Here is a 23,587-nt window from a genome sequence, read left to right as displayed (position 1 = left end):
ATGAAATGAATCTGAACCCATCCATCCATCTGTGGGACCAGGCAGACATCTTTCACCAAGATCCTCATATTGTTGTCACTGGGCACTCCACTGAAACACCACAGTAGCCTCTGTTCTACTATATATATATATATATATATATATATATATATATATATATATATATATATATAAATAATACTCTTCTCATGATAATCTACTACATCTGAATATCATTGGCACGGCTATAAAAACTGTTACACATCAACGGGAAAAAGAAAACACATATAAGCATTATACTAGAAAAATGATGGGAAGATATAATAAAAAAGAAGGAAAAGATGAGTAGAAAGTGCCACCGTAGGTAAAGCTAAGGATTAATGAGATGTGAGCCAGTCGCCCACTGACACCGTAGAGCTGAGATCCTGTGGACGGGAGACCCACCAGCTGCGTATTCTTACAGCTAAGTAATTCATTCTTAAGGCTTATCAGTGTCTCTGAGTGGAGCTGCTGAATCAGTTCACTACGCTATTGTGAGAGAAATGACACGGTTCACAGTGTGGATCCGCTCCGACACATAGTTTGAAATAATTTGAACCTTGAAGCTTTTTGTAAGCCCTGCAGTTCAACTAACGTAAATCAACATTTACCAAGGTGTGTGAACATTTTATTTAAAATATCTTTGTATTTAAAAGTAATGTCTCCTCTATTCAAACAATGGCTCCCTTTTAAAAGTGTGTGTGTATGCGTGTGTATGCGCGCGTGTGTGTGTGTATGTGTGTTTGTGTGTGTGTGTGTATGTGTGTTTGTGTGTGTGTGTGTGCTTGGTGGGACAATGCAACAGCTTCGTTTTCGCTTTAACGTTTTTTCTTACCTTTAATATCACAATCCAAATCATATCCATAACTGGGGCTGTACCAAATAGTTTGCAGCTTGAAACTTCATTCCTGACTTTGACATTCATATTATTATTAATTAACAGAAAACATTCAGTGCAATGGTCGATTATTCTGCTTCCATCCATATTTGTTGGGCGTTTATCCTTTCAAAAGAGAAAATGTCACTGCGGTTAAATACCGTCGCCCGCTTGCATCAGACTCGCACCTGTATTAATGGTGCGGTCTAGCAGCATTCTAACAGCACCATTAATTACATTTATATAACCACAGTAACACAAAATCATATTTTCCAGACTTTTATAGGGGGACAAACGTCATAAAATATGACAACAGACGATCAAAGTTTCATTCGACAACCTCAATCAAAGCTTCGAAAGGGAAGAAATGCCTTTCAGTGAGCAGGCATAAGGAGCACGGAGATGTGGGGGCAGATCCACGGAAAAGAGACGGAAACCGGTTTGTTATAAGGATTGTTAATTCAATCGTCACTGGTGCTGATTAACCGGGCTTAGCTCCACCAGAAACATCTCCAAATGCACAGCAGGTCGCAGAGTCTGGAGATTATTTTTTATAACATTTTAGTTCTCCTAGTAAGGTAATTAAAATCCCTTTAATATTGATGTATGAGAAAAACAATCATCAATCATCCCTTCAATCCATAATATACGATACGATCGCCAATTGGAACAAGCCGAGTCTCAGTGCCTCCAGACACGGCAAGTGATGCAGATTGTGTTGCTCCTGGCAGCCTCATTATGAATGAGTGAAGACTAAAGGGTGGACTTATGATAAATGTTGCCTTTGCCAACAAATCCCTGTTTTTCCCTCATGTTTCTCTCTGAAATGTTAGCTCTAATACGCAGACCTTTGAAAAGCTGCAATGATGAGCAATTTGCAAATGATCTTTAATTTGACGTTTTGTTTTTAACACTTCTCTTTATTCTATGTTCAACCAGCAGAAACACTGCTTTATATAGAAACAAAGTCCTGTGAAAGTGACACCACAACAGTGGTTAAATGACAACAAATGTGTGTCGTCTCCGTCAGGCATGATGTCATTTCTTCTCACTAGCTTCCCCACCTCTGCTCGTTGCACTCTCCCAGTCTGATTTGGAAAGAGGAAGAGGAGGGAGCAAAGCCAATGAATGCAAAACATCTGTTGCCTTGGCTACCGCAAGTGGCTGGTCAACAGTCAGCAGACCCAAATCTCAGGACTGGCTTCAAACTCATCCCAGCTCCCTCGCTCCAAATAAACACATATGTCTGATGTGGAAAAAAAAGAAGAGATGCAACTATAGACAGAGCTACATGTCTGTAAAATATCAGACTGAGTAAAAACCCACACAGGAGTCGTCTCACTGATGCACACCTTCACTCCATCCTGAGGGTTTCCACAGCACAGAACCCCAGACATTGATGAACTGGGAGCCAAGAGAAGATGCCAAACATCTGGCTCTGGTACGTATGCATAAAATAATGTAGCTTATTTCTTTTTGCACTTTGTCCAATATCCCTTCTATCCTGTTTATTAGATGTTGACCCTATTTGGCCCTCAACATGGTCCTAATTTTTTGTTTTGGCCCTCTCTGTGATTGAGTTTCACACCCCTGGCATATATGCTGTATTATGCTAAAAGGTGTGGTTTTGTATCTTTTTTGGTTGTTGGTGTGCCGCGGGATCTTTTTAATGTCAAAAATGTGCCGCGGCTCAGAAGAGGTTGAAAAACACTGCCCTAGGGTACTAGTACCGAGAAACACTGCTGTAAATGATGCATTTGTGATTGATCCAGTGTTTTTGGAGTTGGATAGATAAACATGCAAAATCAGGTAGAGTACAAAGTATAATACAACATTTCTGGAGTCACTGTCATGCTAAGGTTTTTAACTTAAAAATGCTTCTTTATGCCAGACTTGTTAAAAAAACTAATTCCTCCACCATCACATTCTAACCATATTAAAATGAATACATTTCACAGAAGTAGTTCCAGAAACATGACTGTGACTTTAGTGTAGTTCTCCAGAGATACACACACACACACACACACCCCCCAGATCTCACAATAGTCAAGCACCTTGAAAAATGGGATTTTTTGAGTATAAATGTGCTGCTGAAAAATCAGCAGGCACTGTGTGTGACGTTGAGTCAAGCATGAACCAAGATCTCTGTGAAGCCCTTCTTCAGTTCCAACACAAAGCCTACAAGCTGGGGGGATTAGAGGGGTTTTAAAAGTCTGAAATCTCTGCATCCGGCAAAGTTATCATTGGTATCGGTATCAATAAATCCTTCAACCTCACTATGGTACATATATTTATTCTAAAGAGTTTGTGCTATGGGGCAATAAATAACAAACAAGGGGAATGCATTCACGGTCTGTGTTTTACAGCTACCTTTGTAGCCAGTAGACTTACAGTTCCTCTGGAATCAACCGTCCTGCTGTGTACCATGAATCAAGCTGTGTGCAGAATATCATTTATATGAAAACCAGAGCTTTACAGCCACTGGGATATGATCTCAAAAGGGCAAGAAAATGTGTCGCCTTGTGTAGCAGCCTTGCATCGTACATCAGTGACAACATGTGACGGATAGCCGGTTCCATTTTGAAACCTGGTTCTAAGTTGGTAAAATAGTTTATCTGGTGAGTTTAGCTCTAGGGCTGTGTATTGGCAAGAATATGGCAATCATAATACAGGGGTTATGATTCAATATATCACGGTATAATGCGATACTGTAAGCAAGGCAAAATATTACATTTTTCTAAAAATCTAATTTTAGGAAAACTGTAATAGTATAAAGAACACACCACCATATGCATACAATCTGAGAACAGGGACACTGTCTGCCACAAATGTTTGCATGTAAACTATTAATTAAATATCAATAGTGCCTTTGAGAATCAACACAGTATCACAAAACATAATACTGCAACTATTTTCTTTCCCGTTATTTGTGACACTTCAAAGAAAGAATACTGCTGAAGTATACAAACATGTGCTAAGTGTTAATAACACTGACCGAGCGTGGATGTACAATGTCAACCAAACTACTGCGATATTTACAGGAGAGTACTCACGGCCAAGGAGGGATCAAGTCCCTGCTGAAATATTCATCTACGCTGCATCATGTTAAAGTTGCAAAACTTGTTGCATTTTTGATAAGCACCAGCGCTCGGCTTTAGCCACCAGAACCAGGTATCGCTACATGCATCAGTCTGCCGTTAGTTCAGTTGATATGCTGAATGATGAAATAGATTTAGTATCATTTCCACTGTGTTGTTTTGAAGTCCCTTGAAAATTATTCTACAATTTTCAAAGTGTAGACATTCTGCTTTTTGAAATAAAATGACACTATTTTCTTTCCATTTGCTATTTTGCCATAATTGAATATTATTTTAGCCAGCATGAAATGGACATACCCGTAAAAGAAGAGAAAAACTCCCCCTTTGTTGGGCTATTTTACATCAATGCATGAGAGCTGGCTTCCTCCCTGTCTGCTCAGTCTCCCTAAAAAAACAGTGCGTTGAAGCAGACGTTGATGCAATATGATGCATTGTGAATGTGCATCACAAACCTAACTTTACTTCAAGCTTTGGTGGCTGTGGGGCACTTTCTGTGTGAGCAGAATGGACAAGTGCATTGTGTCTGTCTGAACAGCTTCCACGAGCTAACAGTAGAAATGTCATCATCGCTCGTGGCAATGGAGGGAGATGTGCACTGTCGGACATTTCTAGGGATCCATTGCAAAAGATAAGTGATAGACTTTTCTGTTCATTATAAACATGAAAGGAGTTCTCAACGTTTGCCTTCTAGGTTTCGGAGCCTCCGTGTTGTTGTACACTATAGTGTACGTATTGAATTTCTCTGTTCAGGACATCGTGATTGGTCGATGCCTTTATTCGCAGTGCGAAAGCTCAGAAAATCTCAGGAAAAAAACCACCATCATAAGACAGGACTCTTGACTGCGGTCAACAGTAGGGACAGACGGGTGAGGTGATATGGGAGACAATAAGGAAACCGATCATAACTTTACTTCTTGAAGAAGACGTTGTCCTCCTCCCAGAACCAGGTGTAGGTCAGGTTGCGGGGGTAGGCCTCCGCATGGCAGGTGAAGAAGGCGTCCTGCGAGATGTTCACTGTGATGTTCTCTGGTGGCGATATAATGAAGGGAGGGCCTGGAGGAGAAAAAAACAGTCTTGATAAACATACGCTGAGTCAATTTCTTGGCTCCAATGAGGCTAAAATACAGGACACGTCGTCATATCATTGAGGTACAACCACGCGGCAACCTCCGGTTCTGCCGAGTGAAGCCAATGCGTGAGTGAGAGTCTTAAAACTTGCATTCTCTCTACTGACCACCAGGGGGCGACTCCTCTGGTTGTATAGAAGTCTATGAGAAAATGACTCTACTTCTCTCTTGATTTATTACCTCAGTAAACATTGTAAACATGAGTTTATGGTCTCAATCTCTAGTTTCAAGTCTTCTTCAATACAGCATGATGTTCATTTAGTAACTTATGGTCCATTTAGAGTCAAACAGACCATAAAGCAGGGTATGCTTTAGGGCGGGGCTACACAGTGATTGACAGGTCACTGCTGCTACCAGAGTCGTATACAGAGTCTCTACGTTACTCCTCCACATTCCAAATATGGTAACCTCCGTTCATTGGTTGCGAAAAAAACAACATGGCGACGGACGTAATTCAAGATGGTGATAAGAAGTCACTACGTCCACTTCTTACATACAGTCTATGGGTACAACGCATGTGCAGTATTGGATCAAACTCTATTTTATTTGAAAATAAAGACCGGAGACCAGTTTCAGTCTTCCTTTAATAGCATGGCTTGGCTCCTGGTAGCGCTGTTTGCAGCGCTGTCGAGAACCGCTCATTGCTCGTTGACTCCAGGAATGTGACGAAGAGTTTGGGTGTAACGTTAAAATATCCAGAAACCAGCAGCAAAAGTCAATTGCGGTCAATGAGCCGAAGCCTGTAAAGGCCTGCTGCGATGACACGCACATATCAAATGTGTTGCGAGTCCAAATGACACCAACTTCAAAGCTGCATGTCTTTGGGTCCCCAGCGATACACCCGCCAAGTGTGAAGTAGATCAGATGAACGGTTCTTGAGATATGCGGAGGACACAGACAGACTTTCTTCCTTTAAAGTTAGGGAGCAGGGCTGTCACTTTTTGTTCAAAATTCAAACTACTATTCAAACAAGAGTAAAATATCAGATATTCCATCTTATACTAAATTCTCAGTGTACAAGCCCAACGTGTCAACGGTTTGTTCTTAAACCAGGGCTATGTTAAAACATGAGACATAAGCAGCATGAAACTAACTGCACCGTCAACATGGGGAACACGGGTCAGCGTGACATCCACGAGGACGTGACACCGATACGACTTCCCTCAGTGGGAACTTCCCACTCAGCCACGTCACACCCACCTCACGGTAGTTAGTTAACAGCTGGCGAGGGTCGTCGTGGGGTATTTATGGCCATGTGCACATGCTGTGAAGACACACAGGGATTAACACCGGTGCATCCACTCTGTGGCAGACCCCAGAGCCACATCACATACTGCACTAAGTAAAGGATTATGAGAATCTATTGAGTGATCCTTGCTGGGCCAGATGGATCATCCTCCTTGCACGCATGGATATATATTTACCCTATGACATTTGATTTGCAGTTATTTCCTAACATAATACACCCATAAGTGTGCTGAGTTTGGTCAACCTATTCTACCTTCGTCTACTTTCAGCTACTTACCACACACTGGGTGGTTGGATTTATACGAGAGCACCACGTTAAAGTGGAAGCGTACGTGGCAGTACCACGCCAAAATAGGTAGTACTAAACATCAGTACTGCTAAGGCAGACTGAGACCTTTTGTGTGAAAGATCTCATTTGAATGCAAATTTCTACGCAACAGGAAAAGTGTCATGAGCTTAAAAAGTCCAATCACGATGCAGAATTTTGACAGATGTACGTAAAGCCGAGAGACGGATGGGGAGATGGACGGGTAGATGGGCCTGGATGAGTAGAGAGAAGAAAGGACGAAGGGACTCGAAAGCTCACGCTCAAAAGACTATTTGCGAGGGTCAAAAAGGAGGAGTAGTGGCACCAGACCCTAAATCCACAGGCTGAGAAGATAATTGGTGATGAAGAGATTGATGAAACGGCTGCGGTGCACTCCGGGTTCAAGGCTCTAAACTTGGCTGCTCCAGGAGCAGCTGACCATGCAGTCAGCGAAGAAAAGCTAAGAAAGGAAAAAAGTGAAAGGAGGAGGAAAAAAAACCGACGTTTCGGAACTGCTGATTGTTCAGAGAGTTATTTTATATAATTCAGCCTTTTGCAAGAGCATTTTCATATTCTTATCCAAAACCTCTCTTGTGAGGCGTTTTTCATGTTTTTTACAAGCCAGATTCACTTAGATTACGTTTACACTTCATTTCAGTTCAAGTGTCTCATATCCGGATAAAATCCAGGGGAAATTTTGAGACACTTTCATTTACTCTTGGAGCTGTTTGGTAACTGCCAGATACACCAGAGGAATTCGTCACTTAGCTATAGCTAAAACTGTCTAAAAGTCTCTCGTCCACATCTGTCATAAATCGCTCGTTTCAACTCGATGAATGCCACCTGTTTGTGAGCAGGTACAGTTGTTGGCTGGCTACCTGTTTGATCTGAAAAGAGAAAATATGAAAACTGCCAACGACATCAGAGCGCCGTGCTGTGACAGAAACAAAGAGGGATTGGCTTGACGACAAGTTTGACACTAAAAACGGAGCTGCCCATCACTGGGATGGGAGGGGGTCAAGGGGGAACTGACATCAACAGATGATCACACAGTGGGTGCTGTTAGACTGGTGAAAGGGAGGATGTTCCTCTGAACAGGGACTTGTATAAAGACAGCTGTTGGAGTGGAAGCTCTCAGCAGACTGCCATGCCGTGATGACGATATGGGGAACATTTGATGCATGAAGATTATAGTAGTTATCTGTTTTTAAATAGTTTTTAGGAACATATTAAACCTCACAAAGTAACTCAGATAAAGACATTAGAACTCTTGCTCCATTCCTGCTGCAGAGAAAGATGGATATCTCTACGTATAATGCGACAGGTCTGGGTTTGTGATTAGGGCCAAAAGTTGTCTTGAATCAATTGAGCCAGTTAGAAGCAAATGTATCAGTTGTTCTTGACAGAGGTCCAATGTCTGAAGTGCACACACCGACACCAAATACAGATTTTTGGTGACTCGATTGTCTGGCAGGTTGCCACGGGTCATGGTTGCACCTGAAACGTTGTTGCGCTCGTTTTCGTGGTTCTGCTTGAAGCCCACTGCTACTATTGTTATAGTTGGTTATATTACTGTATCTGTATAGTTGTTATGGTTATTATTATGTATGGGCATCTCTGTGCCTCTCTCTGTGCCGCAGAGTATGGCCTCGACCTGCTCTGTATGAAGTTTATCGAGTGTACTTCTGTTGTGATTTGGCGCAGTATAAATAAAACTGACTTGGCTTGACTAGAAGAGATAAGGCACTGAACACTAGGGCTTTTATTTCATTTAAAATATTACAAAACTCTGAACATGATACCGATACCAGTTGAGTTGTCCACAAACCAATGGGTGACTGGAAGCATTCAGTTGGGTAAAATACCACCACCACACATATTTTCATCACACACCCCCGCCGTGTACTAGAGCCATACTTTTGTACATGTTGACTTCGCCACACTACAGACCGTATGGGTTGTAGCTGCTGCAGCCAATCAAACGTTGCATTTAATCGAACAACGCTTGCCGGATTGGCTGCAAGCAAAGTTATACAAACAATTCATTTTCTAGGTCTAAGTACAAAAAGGATCGGTTGCAGGTATTGTTTGACTGGAGAAGTTTCAACACTTCTTGGTACTGTGTTATTTCGGCCGATATACCGTAAAGGTATTGAGTACCAACACCCAGCCCTACTGACTGATTTAATCATTTCTATATCAGTTTAAAATAGTTTTGTGAAAGAATACTATTGTATAAATACAAAATATATTTAATGGCAATCATCATTGGTACGGAATATGACCCAATATGATCTATAGCAAATGCAGAGTTCCCTTAGAAAGTGTGCTGTGCTCTGTATCTTCAGTTCCAAGACACGATACAAACAGCATCTCCTCCTCCAACTAGGACGACTACCAGGAACTGTAGACAGAGCGGTACCTCGTCGGAACCCTTCTTTCTGTCATTGCTGTCATGAGAAACGCCTCAATACCAACCTCTGAATATTAGATATAAATAGGAGCAGCCTGCTTCAACGGTCAGCTGTGAGACAGCGTTTATGAGAGGCTGGTTTACAATAACCTTTGAACACTTTCTCCTGAAGACCGATGTACGCATACACACACACACACGCGCATTTATCCTTATATTCCCCAATTTGTTCATAACTGGTCCACACAAGGATAAACACAAACACATACACACACACTGATACACACATACAGCTTTGTTTAGCCTCTGTTGCAACTATAAACTGCTAGTCCCATATGTTAATACTGATCTGTAGCCCACGGCCTGATCCTTTAACAGGCACAGCATTTCCATCTGCCAGCCCCTTAGCGGGACAAGCAAGACTAGAGCTGTGTTGGATGACTGTTTTTTGTTGGTGTTTGAGCGCATGTGTGTGTGTGTGTGTGAGTGTGTGTGTGTGTGTGTGTTTGTGTGTGTGTGCCAACCCTCCCTATTTGGAACCAGCTGAGTGCTGGAGATTTGTTGGCACTGTAGTCTCTTAGCTGATCTGCTGCTCAGTGGCTTTCCAGGAGGGCCTCTATTAATCCGTCTCTCCCGTAAATTATACAGGACGGGGTCAGACGACTGCTCCGGCTCTGCACTGCCTTTGGTGCTCAGTCGCCAAAGCAAATACTCTGTGAACATGTTCGCTGTCTGCTCTCTGACGAATGAGAGCGACTGACACAAAAAAACACAGACACTACTTTGGTCTAGCACCGAGCTGATGAAAGCGGGCTCATATTCATACTTACACCACAGAGCAGTGGTTTGTTTTTTTACTGTAGCATAAAGGCTAGCCTGCATTTTATTTTGCAACCCTGTGTTGTAGAATCAATGCACCTTCAACATTCATGCCAAGCTAATAAAGAGGACTGTATTTTTCTTTTGTAAAGAGACACATAGTTGCAACAGTTGTGAGCTTCTCTCTCTCTCTATGCATCATAGTGTAAGCAACTGTTTTCCATCTGCATGAAAAGAACTTACGCATCCACAAAACTGTTCCTCTTCTTCAGCTACGTAAAGCTACAGGAAGTAACTGCCAGCACTGCAGCTTTGCTGTGATCACTTATAAGCCATTTGCACTGTTGGCTATATTTCATTAATATGTAGTGTATGGCTCGTCCAAATGATAATCACATTTATTTTTGATCAATATTGATTTTTATTGCACTTTCACATTTAAATGAACAGAGCACTGCTTTCACTTCCATGTTGTTCTTCATTCCTGGTAAAGTACAAGTCTTTTTTATCAAATTAAGACTCGCAATAAGATTCTTCTTTTCCCGAATTCAGAGCATGTCAGTTTTGCCTGTAAAATGTACAGTATATTACTGTTTTACTCTGGACTGCCGCCGTAACATTCAGCAAGGCTTTTCACAGGCTGCTGCTGTGAAGTGTGCTTGTAGTGGCATGACGGCTCTCCAAAAGGGAAGCCAAAAAACATCTGGATCGCCCCCTGGTGGCTGGCTGTTGGTTGAGGAAGCGCTTGATTTGGTATGCAGCAGCGTTTTCGATGAGCGGATCATTTTAAATGTCAATATCGATGTCAATCATCTTCATTTAGTTGTGGGAGGCTAAAATCGAGATCGCGATTATTATTTGAATTGTGGTGCCCCGATGAGGTGATTTGGTTATCGCTCTGGATGAAAAAGTAGATCCGGTGACACAAGGATTATTTGGCAGAGTGCTCAACTAAGCTATCTAACTAAGATAGTTATGTTTAAATGTCATTAAACTGATGCAAGTCATCTGATGGTAGGGAGTAAACCGTGCTGTTTATTCTGGCACCGTGTTGGCAAAAATGTTGTGGCATGTTAAATCATATTAAGATAAGCAAAAACAATGAAGGTCATGTCCATATATCGTAAGATAAGTTGATAATGTAAAAAATGATCGTGGTCATGTCCATATATTGTACAACAAGTAAATGAACAGATGCATGTGAAGCAAACACTGCACATCATTCTGCACAGTGAAGGTCAAACACCACAGTGAAGGAGCTCGAAGCAGAAGTCGTTCAGCATAATTCTCTGGTTTGGCAGAGCATTATACGGCCGACAGCCAGCTTAAGGTCTCATAGTCCCCTCTTGCTTAGTCCCTTTTCTGGTGTCTAACTGGCATTTGTTATGAAGTGAGCATGTCTTTTGCTACTTTGTTGAATTTCCACAAGAACAATAGGAATCAATGTGGTGAAAATGTTTCAGTTAATAGATCAAGCCTCAATTCCCCCCCGAGTTCAGATGAGGTCATGACCACTCAGCTGTGTTGATCTGGGGCAGCAATCTTTAAATGAGATGACCTGGAATGCCATGTGTGCTGCTTTTTCATTTATCCTCTTTGGTGAGGCGTATCAAATCTAAGGTCGCTGCACAGACACACATTTGATGCTGTGTTTACTTTCAGTTTCTGGAGAAACAAAAGGTGACTGAGCAGCAATCTGTGCATGATGTTGCCCGTTGCAGACAATGAATGATTAATCTGCTAAATGTGTCTTGATTTTGTGGAGAAGTGTGGACGGATAAGACAGATTGTTATAGTTACAGAAGCTGACATTTCACTTAGAGCTGCGGGCGTGAAACGCTCTCATCCTCTGATTCTTTTTACTCCGTAGGCCTCTATGAATAATAAAGTGCTCAAATGTATGAATACAATTGTTAAGCAATCAAGTCTTAAATGTTGCTGCTGTAGAATGCAGCTGTTAGCCGCCCTCAAACTAATTTCAGTCCCAGTCTAGTCCCACTCCTAAACGTACTGCTGCATCATGCACTATTTAGATTCTACTCAGCCTGTTGTGTTCGCACGGATGTGATAGCACACTTGGGGGATCAGCGAGCTGATATCACAAAGGATGTGACTGTTTTACACCAGCAGGGAAGGGATGAATTTAGCTTTAATCAAATGAAGTCAAACTTTCACTTAATACTGTTTACTTTATCGTTTAGCTCGAGGACCAGCAATGTTAGTGTGCTGTCAGCTGGTCCACCTCCTCTAGCGCCACCACGGGGTTGATTTGATTTGTTTTGAGGGAATGTCTCGACATTGCCATGAGGTTTGGTACAGACGTTGAAGTTATATATATATACGTTTATTAAACAAGTAGCTATGTGTAACTATCACTGCGTGGTAAGGCACGGCTCTACTCAATTTGACTGTTTTTGTGGTTTTCAGTTGGGGATAGTACAAATAGAGAGAAGGACCTGGTTCCAAAAGTGAGTTGAGCTGAGCCGTGTTGAGCCGTGCTGAGCTGAGCTGAGCTGAGCTGAGCTGTACCATGCAGTGGAAACTTAGCACAAGACGGACCTGGAGTTGCTTTTTTAAACCCACAATGTCTTACATTTCTTTTTGTAGATGTTTTAAACGAGACACAAGATGTACATATGCTACCTATATAGTAAATGTTATACCATCACCGCGACTTTATTTAGCTAGCTCAAAGTACAACTGTTGTGTAGCATCAGAGTCGCTATCATGGCTGCAGACTCTTAGCTTTATCGAGTGGTTATTAACACTCTAAATACCTTTTTAAATTGTTGTTCTTAGGGACTTGATTAAGTACAAACTAGAAAGGTACACTCAGTAGAGTGCAGATCCCCCCCTCGCACATCTCACCAACAGATACGCTCACATTCTAATCTAACGGGACCTAATCTGTCCTAATCTGTCCTGTGAATGTAATGTATCTGCTCATGCATACACCATGGGCATACTAATGTATATTGCTATCTGGCCGTCTTAATATGATCTTTGGTATCGGCTTTTCCACTATGCGCAACTAAAAATGTACTCTTGCAGTGTGTGCAGAACGCTGCATCTTCATTAGGTACTTTATGAAGTAAGGATTTTGGATTTAGCTCTTTAAAAAGACAGACTTTGACTGCGCCCTAAATCACATACTATGCACTACATACTCAATATGTGTACCGTCGTTCGACATCATTTCGTGAGAATGAACGATCTTGTCCGACACACTGAACTGTAATTATCGCGTCACTTCCTGGGTCGGCGATGCACTTCGCTGTGTTGTCACTAGCGGCCCCTACTGGCCGGGGGCCGGTTAAGAGTGGTGAGTGTGGAATCAACAGGCAGTGGTCGCGTGATTCTCCCGGCGGAGATAAAAAGGAAGAACTGTGGATTGAGGGCTCACATAGTTTCTGTTGTTGTGGATCAATATAGATCATGTTGTGAGTCCTTGTTGGTGCACAGGTCTGGTAGCTTGCTGCGTACTTTATCGATTAGTCTGTGCTAGATAATAGTAAACCCAGATATCTGCTCAATCTTTCCTGATTATAGAAACAAATATTTTCTATTCTCTCTCTATACTTCTACTCTTACAAAACCAGTCTCTCTCTTACGACTATCTCCCTCTTCCTCTTCCCTTAGCTGCTCTGCTCTCTTCAACAGTACCGACAGTCGGGTTATTGTGTTGCACAAAATGTACCCAGATACATTAAACTGAATGCAAACTCACAGTAAAAACAGCAATAATGAAATAACTGTAGTAGCCTAAATGCAGATATTGTCTATGTAAAGTCAAGGCAAACAACTGTAATCCTGTTTTGCATTCTGTACAGTGTTTGGAGTGTTGTGTACTATACTCGACTTTTCCTCGTAGAAGCCACCTTTCTCTCCTCCATGCTCATTAATCTGGTCAGACCCCTGGTTTTGAATAAGCTGGTGGATAGTGTTGCACACACAGTTTATCAGGCTTTATCATAAATCAGGGTCAGATTGACGTGTAGTTAGTTTCAGTGTGTGACTTGGTGACAGCTGATATAGTTTGGAAAATGCCTCACGTTGTTAGGCTGATCATTTTTCAGAGGAAAAAAACAGTTTGTGATAACTAAGTAAGGCTTTGCTCCCATGGATTTCGTAATTTGTTGTTTTTTCATGTTTATTACTGGAGCATTCGTGGCATATGAAAGAATACACTCAACATCGGAAAAAGGTGCAGCGTCCCTCGGACCAAACGCCACCGAACTGCCGCAGGGAGGAGAGGGAGGAGAGGGAGGAGAGGGAGGAGAGGGAGGAGAGCCGAGATGGAAGCTAAGCTAACCCAGCTACTCCACTACCCAGCCTGCTCCTGGCTGTGTGATGTCCGGTCGATGGATGAAGCTGGACTCTGTGTTTACATCGTGATGCTTGGTGCTCAAACAGTCAATTTCTGTTCACGATGTCTTAATTAACAGACGTGTGTGCCGTGAGAACATGTATGAATATTTTGCACTTCTAAGGGCGCAGCAACACGGACACATGTGCCTACCTTGCACTAGCAGCCGCGTGGTGTGAATGACCTCTCCCTGGGGGCTGAAGGCTCGACACGTGTAGGCCCCACGGTCCTCCCTGGTGATGGATAGCACCGTCAGACTCCCATCAGACACCTGAACACACACACACACATAGACATTTAACTACTGTTAAAATGGACCGTCGGTTACAAAAGGCCTTAAACTTAGGTCTTCCAAACAAAGAATGTTGTTTTTATCCAGTGAGTGTGTGTTTACACACACACATGTTACGTTTTGAGTCCAAATAAAGTTTTAAAAAGTAAAGCAAATAAATAGAAATAATATATTTCCAATCGATCACTTTACAATATATGTAAACATCATGATAAATGGAAGATGGACCCATGAGGCAGCGTAAGGAATACACTGATAAAGGTCAAAGCATACAGTAACTTTAGGCATCAGACACAGAGGGAGCTTTTACGACACACTGTCACCCACAGGGCCCAGTGAGGCAGTGAAATGTTGCGTATGGCAGATCTTGGTGATGGTTGGGCGGTTTTACTTCTTATTTCATTGGGCGGATGAAAGCAGTTTGGTGTGGCTTGTGATGTGGACTACGTTTTGTGTTTTGTGTGAGCAGTTTAGCTTAAAGAGGAACTCCACTGTCTGTAGATCATAGTGTTTTAAGATAGACATGAAAACAAGTGTGAACATGCAGTTATCAGCTGACTTTAACTTTTCTGCCATTTAAATATAAAAAAACCACATCTCTATGGTTAGTGCGTCACATCACATCAACACTGCTGAAGTCAAAATGGACTCATTTTCAATCCAAAACATGTGACAGCAAGAAGCAGCAGCTTCAGACAGAGATCAGAGTGCAGACTTCTGCATTGACTCCAAATGGTTATTCAGATTACAGCATTGCCTAAATCTTCAGTCAGTGTAGAGCACATCTCCATGTTAGTCCACTATAGAAGTGTACAGTGTAGTCTAGCTGCTGCCTGCGACTGATACATAACTCTGCTGTGAACAAAGCTTAAATAATTGATCTAATGTGGGGGAGTCATTTCCATTCTTACACGCAGCACTCAATGCTCGATACGATGCAGCTTTAACACAAAGGCTTCTTTCTTCTCACTAAACACAAATTCTAAAAACTAAAACCAAACTCTGTCATAGTGAGAGCAAATATAGAAATCCGATGTATTCACTGAGCTGCTACTCTTACAGAAGGATCAGACTCACTAATAGATTGACACATTCTCCAGGAGACTCGGCCTCTCCTCCTGTCTCTGTCTCTCCCTTGTGTGCGTCGATGATGTCCTTGTCATCGTCTCACACTCTGTGTGAATGATGTGCTTGAGTTATATACCTTATACTTGGCACTGCTGACCAAGAGGCTGCCTTCCCGCAGCCAGCTGACCGAGGGCTTGGGGTTGCCGAAGGCCGTGCAGGTCAAAGTGATGCTGCCCCCCTCCTTGGCCTCTACATACTGAGGTGGCGTATCGGTGAACGTGGGGGGAGCTGAGGAGTCAGAGGATGGGGAGGAAAAGAATAAACAAGGATGGGTTAAACATGTTTCAAAAGGATAAAGCACAGATAGCAGAAGGACCAAAAGCTAGATTAACAGACACAACATAATGTGTTTACGACGGTTTTACTTGTAACACATACTGGTATGTGATGGCTGCCAGGAGGCTGTGAAGGAGTCTGACCAACTGTCAGAAGCGTCTCTTGATGAGCCAGCATGGCAATGTGGGGAAAAAACGGCCTCCTTAAAGTTTAATGCAGACTCCAATAACAGGTTTTTATTACATCAGTTTCATGACTGTCATAAAGGTATAATAATAGTAATAAATAGTGGTGTAACAGACACTGTGAATCCGCCCTCACGACTCGGCACGTGTGTGAACCGCGGATTCATTCCACAGTTTAACGTTAACCAATAAAGTTTTGCTGACGATCGTTATCAATCGTGCAATATTGAGTAAAATATGCGATCAGGACATCAGCCTTTATGCTTCTCTAGTCGCCGATCTCTGATAATGTTACATTGTAAACAACCAACCCGTGTTTAAATGGACAGGAGAGCTAGTAACGTTAGCAGCACCGCTAAAGGCCAGCGAAGGAAGGCTCTGTTCACTTACATTATGATGCGTTCAGGATCTGTTGAGTGAAAATAAGTATTGGGCGAAGGTAAATTATAACGTTGTCATGATGTGTTCACATGTAATCTTGTAAAAATGTAGTGTTGGTGAGAAACTTGAATAAATCCAGATGTTTGAAGGAAATGTTTTCACATAAATAGATATTAGAGATGAATTATGAGCTGTTTAACTTCCTCACACTAGCTCTAAACATCTTATAATACATTATTAAAACTACTAATGACAAGATTTGTCTTAATCTATAAAAATGCAATCTTTCATTTCCTTATCATTTGAATTGTGTGTAATTATGAAGAAAGAAAACATTAGAAACGGTTGAAACGATTTTTGGGACGGTGGTTGCATTGTCATGGTGGCAACTAGCAACCTTACTGACTCTCACTATGAAGATTGTGATGTTATTCCAGCATTTATAGAATATTTTTTTCTATAACATATGTTTCAGACCATGGCATTTAATATCATCTCACACTACTCTGGGAGATCATCCTTTTCACAGCTTAGCTGCCATCTTTAAATTCTACTGGCAAAGCACCTTTTCACACATTGGTTCGCAATGTCTAAATAAACCCAAATGTTTGTCACATGAAGAAGACCTTCTTTTGAGTTTTAAACTGCGTAAGAGCAAAATAATGACGTGGAGAAGTTCATTTTGCAACTTAACTAACGTTGCATAAATTGAACACATACAGTATAGTGAAGGTTGACAGATGAGTGTGTCATAATATCCAGTGACCCATTTGAGCTAGATAAACTGCCTATCAGGGCTTTGACACTCGAATCAAGTGTGCTTCTGTAGTGCTGATGTCCAGGCATGCTGCATTTTGTAAAAACATTTTTCAGAATCCTCTTTAGCTCAGAGGCCTTCTAGATTATGAGGACGGATGATCACACAAGACAGTTGGCACGTCTTCCTATCAAATATACTTAAGCTGCATATTCCCCGTTCAACCTGAACCAACCCCAGTCAACGCGCACGCATGGCGATATCATTGTCAGTGATTTGATGCAGATTTTGTTTGGTCATAATTCCTGTTTTGATATTCTCCATCTAATCACCTTAGGACCGAAGCTGATCTGCTTACGCGTGTAATCCAACGAGCCTCTCAATGGCTAACATGTCATTCTATCTGCAGCCATAAGCCAGGCCATAGTGCTAATTCCAACGCCACACCACAGAGGTGGTGACCGTGACGGCACTCGCACGGTGCAACTCCTTAAGAGACATTTGTTTCTATCTATTCATTTCATATTTCAAGCAAGAGTAAGAGAACAGCAAATGTGTTGGAATTCCAATCTTATTCTTGTATTATCTGCTATTGCTAAAGGTATTCCATCAAAGACTGGCGTGTAAAAATATGCAAACAATGAATAGGATTACATCACTATATTTTTCTAGAAACAGTTACATAGTGGACAAAAGCAGCAGAGATATATGATATGTATTAATATCTATATTACCACATTAGAATATGGCGGATATCTTCCGGCATACATTTTTATTGTAATATTATGATATTTTTTCTATTTTTTCAGTAATGGTGGTCTTTCATATTTTAGTGCATTAGCTGCAGACTATAAACAGTATTTCAGATCATTCACCTGTACCGTGTGCTATAGTTACATCTATGTCATCATGTGAACTGCAGTAGTGAGCAAGTGCTATTTATAAAACTCTCCTCTGTGGTGCATTCAAGGGCACTTTGGCTCCCAATAATTGATAGCCAGCTTTGCCAAAGCATTGCATTCAGACACCATGAAAAGCCTTTATTCAAAGCAAATTGTTTGAATTACGTGATGGAATGCCATTTCCAAACAAATGTAAACTCTTTGCAGTGTAGCGTAATTAATGTAAACCGCTGCTGTAAGTAATATAGTGTTATATGTGGTATGACTGATGAGGGAAATGCGAGGAGGAGTGATCTGGGAGTTTGCCGTGCTTGATGATACTGTCCTGTCAAAATCTGCAGGTAATGAGATGTGATTCATAAATCTACCATGACAGTGATCACCATCATGAGGTCCGGATACCGTTGACCTTTACTGAGCGGAGGCATATGTGACAGGCGTTAACATGTTCAGAGCCAACTGTGCTCCAGTGCAGGGACTGGCATGGAGGACGTTTGTGTCGGGTGTGTACACACTCAGATGTCAATGAAAGATGTTTCTGTAGCCGTCACAGCGATCACAACAACACTACGCATCTCACACAGACGTGCGTTTCTGCTTGGGTCGGCACCATCTGGTCGGTTGGTTGGTCGATATGCTCTTGTCCGACCAAATTCTCATTGGTCAGTTCTGTCCTCGTCCAGTCTTCAGTCCTGATAATAGTGCTCCTATAGTGCATAAAGTTGACAGTTTGCGTGTCGGGATCGGTTGATTAATGTATATTTTTGCAGGTTCGGCAGTGCTTATCGGCTGTCATATCAGGTCGGCTAGGTGCGGTGGATATTAAAAAACCTTGATCTAGATTACTAATCATTTCATTTGGGCATGTTATAAATATGTTTATTTATAATTAATTCAAGTAACCATGTAGAGTGCACTCAGGGCACTGTGGCCATTTAGTCAATCGTGCAGAATTCTTTTCTTTGTGTCCCATCGTCCAATCGATTGGTTGAAGAGTAGGTCGAATTTCAGTTGACCAAGATTTTCTTTTTTCTATTTATGGCCCCGTGTTTCTTTGAACCACGGTTAAGTAAAATGTCAACGTTTAACCTAAAAACAGTCTGCTCTTCATACCGACTGTTTCACCAGACTGACACAGTATTATTAAGTACCTGTACTTCCATGTCACCACATAAGTCACTCACAGGCACTCAAATATGAAACAAGTGCAAGTCAGGCCAACACACTGCTTCATAATGAATATAGGGCCAATTATGATTCCACAATATCTTAGACTAAGTGGATTTGAATGTATTCTGAAACAAGTTGTGATTGGAGCTGCATGTAAAATCTTCTGATATTTAGAAAAAAAAAGTGTATTGACGTGTTAGACTTCTTCATTTTTCTAAATGCAGCTTTTTGTCTTGGGGGTTTGGACACTCCATTCAGGGCTGTGCTTGTTGATCTGTCAGTATATGGGATAATCAGTGGCCAGTGGCAAGGAGTGTGGCAAAATTACATTTTCATCCCATTCTCCTCAAAGACCTCATCCTGTGCTGAGGAAAGTGTTTGTATGTGTTTGAAAGCTCATAAGAGTGAAAAATGGGGGGGGGGGGGGGGGGGAGTAAAGACGGGTAAAGACTAAACAGAGAGGAAAGATGGCTGGTGTGCAGCATGCAGGCACTGCAGAGTTCTGCAGCAGAATACAGGGGATGGCGAGCTATTTTAAGGGGAGCGGTTGAAGACTGACCCTGGGAGATATGAACCTTGCTTCTTTCCTTGCACCTTGTGCTGGATTGGGGCCTACACTGTGAGGGAGAGCGAGGCAAACAGCGGGAGTCTAAATCAATTTAGAAGGGAGGAAAAAAGAGGAAGAGTAATGCCCTGAGAGGGCAGAGAACTGGGATGCTGCCCACAGGACTGTGTGAAGCTACAGTGATCCTCTTCTTCCGTCCACAAATCCACACATCAGTTTTCTAACCCGCTTAGTGGGTAAAAAAATGCATAATTGTCTCACAACAGCAGCGTCTTGAGTGCAAAAAGACTGTCTGAGCCGCGTTCTAACCCGTTGTAAGAATGCTCTACAAACACACAGCTGTGACAGCGTAACAGCAGCGCTGGGTCGATTGTTACACGCTGACGTTAATGAAAGACAAATTCAAATGATAGCGCCCCCTACTGGTGGTTAGAGACATGGGTTGGGTCAGGTTTAGGTGGGGGGGAACAGTATTCGACACAACACCGGGACCGTCACACAGACTATGTGGACCATGTGGTTAACAGCTAAGAGTACAGTACGCTACCAACCACAAAGATGCTGGTGAAAGAAACAAAGAGAGACCCTGGGGATCTATGATGGAGCAGCTGGGGAACCCACCGTGTCCTGTCACTGCGCTGGAGAAATACCAATCATGGTCAGTCAGTGGCCCAGTCCACCGGTCTCACCTCCATCCAGAGCGGACAAACTACACCAGCGACCTCTGGTAAGTTAACCACGTTACTTTAGCTGGTTTCCATGTTTTTATTTGTAGCCTATTATGCTCACGTTTCTCAAGCTATGTTTGGAACACAACAGTCACTGATGGTAGATACATGATGGTTGTATTATAACTGCAACATGGTGACACTCACGTTAGGTCTTCCAGAGAGCATATGGAGGTGATTAAAACCCACCTGTACCAGCAAAGAAGAATGCTAACATGATTGAATGCTACTTCAAAAATTGCACCATTTGATAGCGCTTTATCCAAATAAATGCTAATAATCACCCTACTCTTTAAGCAGGCTTTCTTTGTGCGTCTACTATATCTGTGTTTCGCTTGGCAAACGTTCTGCTGTGTTCGCTGAGGAACTACATTGCTTGGCAGAATTTGCTGTTCATGAATTATTGCATTTTTCTGTTGTTGTTGCTGTTTGTTTATTTATGAAACCTTGCCAGGTATGTGTAGTAATCGTTTTATAAAAGCAATAAGCTGCAGGAGGCTGTGAGCTACAGTGATTTTACAGCAGCTAAGGGGTGTTTTAGACACTTCGCAACAACACCTCTTCCAAGCAATAACTGGTCCGGCATTCCTTCCATTCAAGCACACATCTTGCACAATAATTACATCATCCTTACAAACCCATCCTCTCTCTCCCTGCTCCTCCTGTTCTCCACTCACACTCGGTCCCGAAGGAGTTGGAGGGTGATACAAGTTCACGGGGATCCGAGCACAGGTGTAAATTTGTAGAGGAAAATCATCAGCGCGATATAACGCTCTCACCCACAATCTGCATGCATCTCACCCGGAATCTATATGCGTCGCTTCAATGCCAACGAGGCTGACAGCTAAAGTGCTCAGAGTCATCACTGACAGCCACTGATGTTTGACGACGATAGGGAGAGAGGTGGATTGCAAATGGGGGGGTGTCTATAAATAGCAGCACTGCTGGAGCTTCATGCAGCACGAGTATGTAGCAGGGCCCTGAGACCTGGCAGATACTGCCGAGGCAATTCCTAAAAGATATTAGCCACACTTTACACACGGTGCTGGAGCAGTTAGTTAGGGATTCAACACACTCATGCTAATAATGCGGCAGGTGATGAGAGGCACTGAGATGATGGGAGTCACAGCTTTATCTCTGAGGGGAGTACACCGACGCTGGAAGCGCCAACTGGTTCACTGCGACTGCACACTTCACTGTATCGACGGAAACTCGGAGGTGAGGATGTGAAGCTTGGGTGGATTCATCTACTGTAGATGTAGAGAGCACCTCTTACATCACGCTAAACCCCTTCAGAAGTAAGCCAAAAGACTTTTCTTCCTTTCTTTCTTGTTTTACAGTTTCTTTCAGCTCTATTTCACAAGGGCTTCACCGCCAACAGAGCTCTTAAGGCTTGACCATATATTTGCTCACCTCTGTGGTCACCTCTGTGCATGTACATGCTCAGTCAAAAAGAAAGCCACCGTTCATCTGGATGTCCAATCAGTGTTGATGGGAAATGTAGTTGATTGAAGCGCATAAAATCCTCAGTGCGTGCTATATTGACCCTGTTCCCAGCTGATAAATCTGTTGCTCATCCTGCATCCAAGCACCGCCATTTTGACGTGACAGTGACGTAGTTGGATTCAAGGAAGATTTCTAGTCTGCGCCTCTGGGTAGCCATTGGGCAGCTCAAAAACAGAACTTCCTTGATCTCTTTGCTTGTATTGTAAACTAGTCAGGTTATCCAAGAGTGAAAATGTAAATATGAGAGCAGAGCATGTTCTGGACGTTTAACATTGTTTTTGGAGAGAGTCTGCCACTGAAGAAATATCGCGGGGAGAGGCTGCGACTGCATGCATGCTCACATGCAATGCATCCCGGTACATGTAGGCACTGTCGGCTCCGCTAACAGGAGAACTTAGCTTCCTGGATCAATATAGCACGCGCTGAGGAATGTATTGCTTTAATTAACTACATTTACCATCGACACTTATTGGACAAAGATCTTCATAATAAGAATGTGATTTAAAAATAGTCCTTTACTTCGGAGAGCTGCAAAGTTCTCCTCAGAGTGCAACATTAAATTGACCGATTCCAATATAATCATGACCAATCAATGACCAGCCAGTTTGAGAGAGGGCATGGAACTGACCTCTCAGTCGGTGACGTTGTTACTTACAATGAAGTGTGAAATAATACAAACAGCAGAGAAGGAGGGACGCTGCTTGGCTGCCATGAGCGGAAGGTTGTCTGATAGGACGATGTATATTTTACATCTTTGAGGGAAAAAACGTATTTCTTTAAACCAATCACAATCTTCATGGGCAGCGCTAAGCACATTACACAACAAAGGTGTCCCTTGCAAAATACAGTACCGGCTCCCACGCCGCCTCCTGTCCTCCCTGTGAACCTCCATCTCCTCGGAGATGGCTCGAAACGTGACGAAGGAGAACTCTTGCATCATATGGGTCACCATGACTGTTGCTCAGCCAGGAGGGTGAGTGTGGTTGCATTCTTCTACCTGTTTTTATAAACTAACAGGGTGCAACCATCTTTTTTTCCACTTACACAACACATACCATGTTATATGCTACTATTTTTAAGGGGGAAAAAGCTCTCAGTTTTATTGGTATACTGTAGTTATGCTCTTATATTGACCTCCCACCCACACTGGCTGTTTTCTCACTGACACCTAGCTTCTTTTTTTTTCTCCTGAGGAAAGAGCTGAAACACGAGAAACTCTGCCACAAACACAATAGTGTCTTTAATTTCACGACTATCTCCTCACTTAAACACATTTCCTATTCAACACAAGCCTCAGGGAGGACGCAGTGATTACAGTAAGATGTACAGTTCATCCGATGTGTAGAGTTGTAGTGGGATCATGTTTCAAAACTGGACTTGTAGTGTCAACCTGCAGTTTGTCATTTGTTGATTCTGCACGGCCA

The 23,587-nt window shown here is 42.4% G+C and overlaps 1 protein-coding gene across 1 annotated transcript in view; it reads right to left on the bottom strand.

The window, feature by feature from the left end:
* Positions 1-23,587, bottom strand: part of igsf9bb (immunoglobulin superfamily, member 9Bb) — a 106,611-nt gene that overhangs the window by 40,741 nt on the left and 42,283 nt on the right. Inside the window, exons 4-6 of the mRNA XM_076102120.1 lie at positions 15,770-15,921; positions 14,427-14,544; positions 4,905-5,046 (exon numbers count right to left, since the gene is read on the bottom strand). Of these exons, the coding sequence (XP_075958235.1) occupies positions 4,905-5,046; positions 14,427-14,544; positions 15,770-15,921 (412 nt within the window). The remainder of the gene's footprint in view (positions 1-4,904; positions 5,047-14,426; positions 14,545-15,769; positions 15,922-23,587) is intronic.

The sequence above is a fragment of the Anarhichas minor genome, unplaced genomic scaffold (genome assembly GCF_050575085.1).
Source record: "Anarhichas minor isolate MPS153535 unplaced genomic scaffold, ASM5057508v1 ptg000027l, whole genome shotgun sequence".
NCBI lineage: Eukaryota > Metazoa > Chordata > Actinopteri > Perciformes > Anarhichadidae > Anarhichas > Anarhichas minor.
The sequence above is the reverse complement of the archived record's forward strand: the minus strand, read 5'-3'. Positions and strand labels throughout refer to the sequence as shown.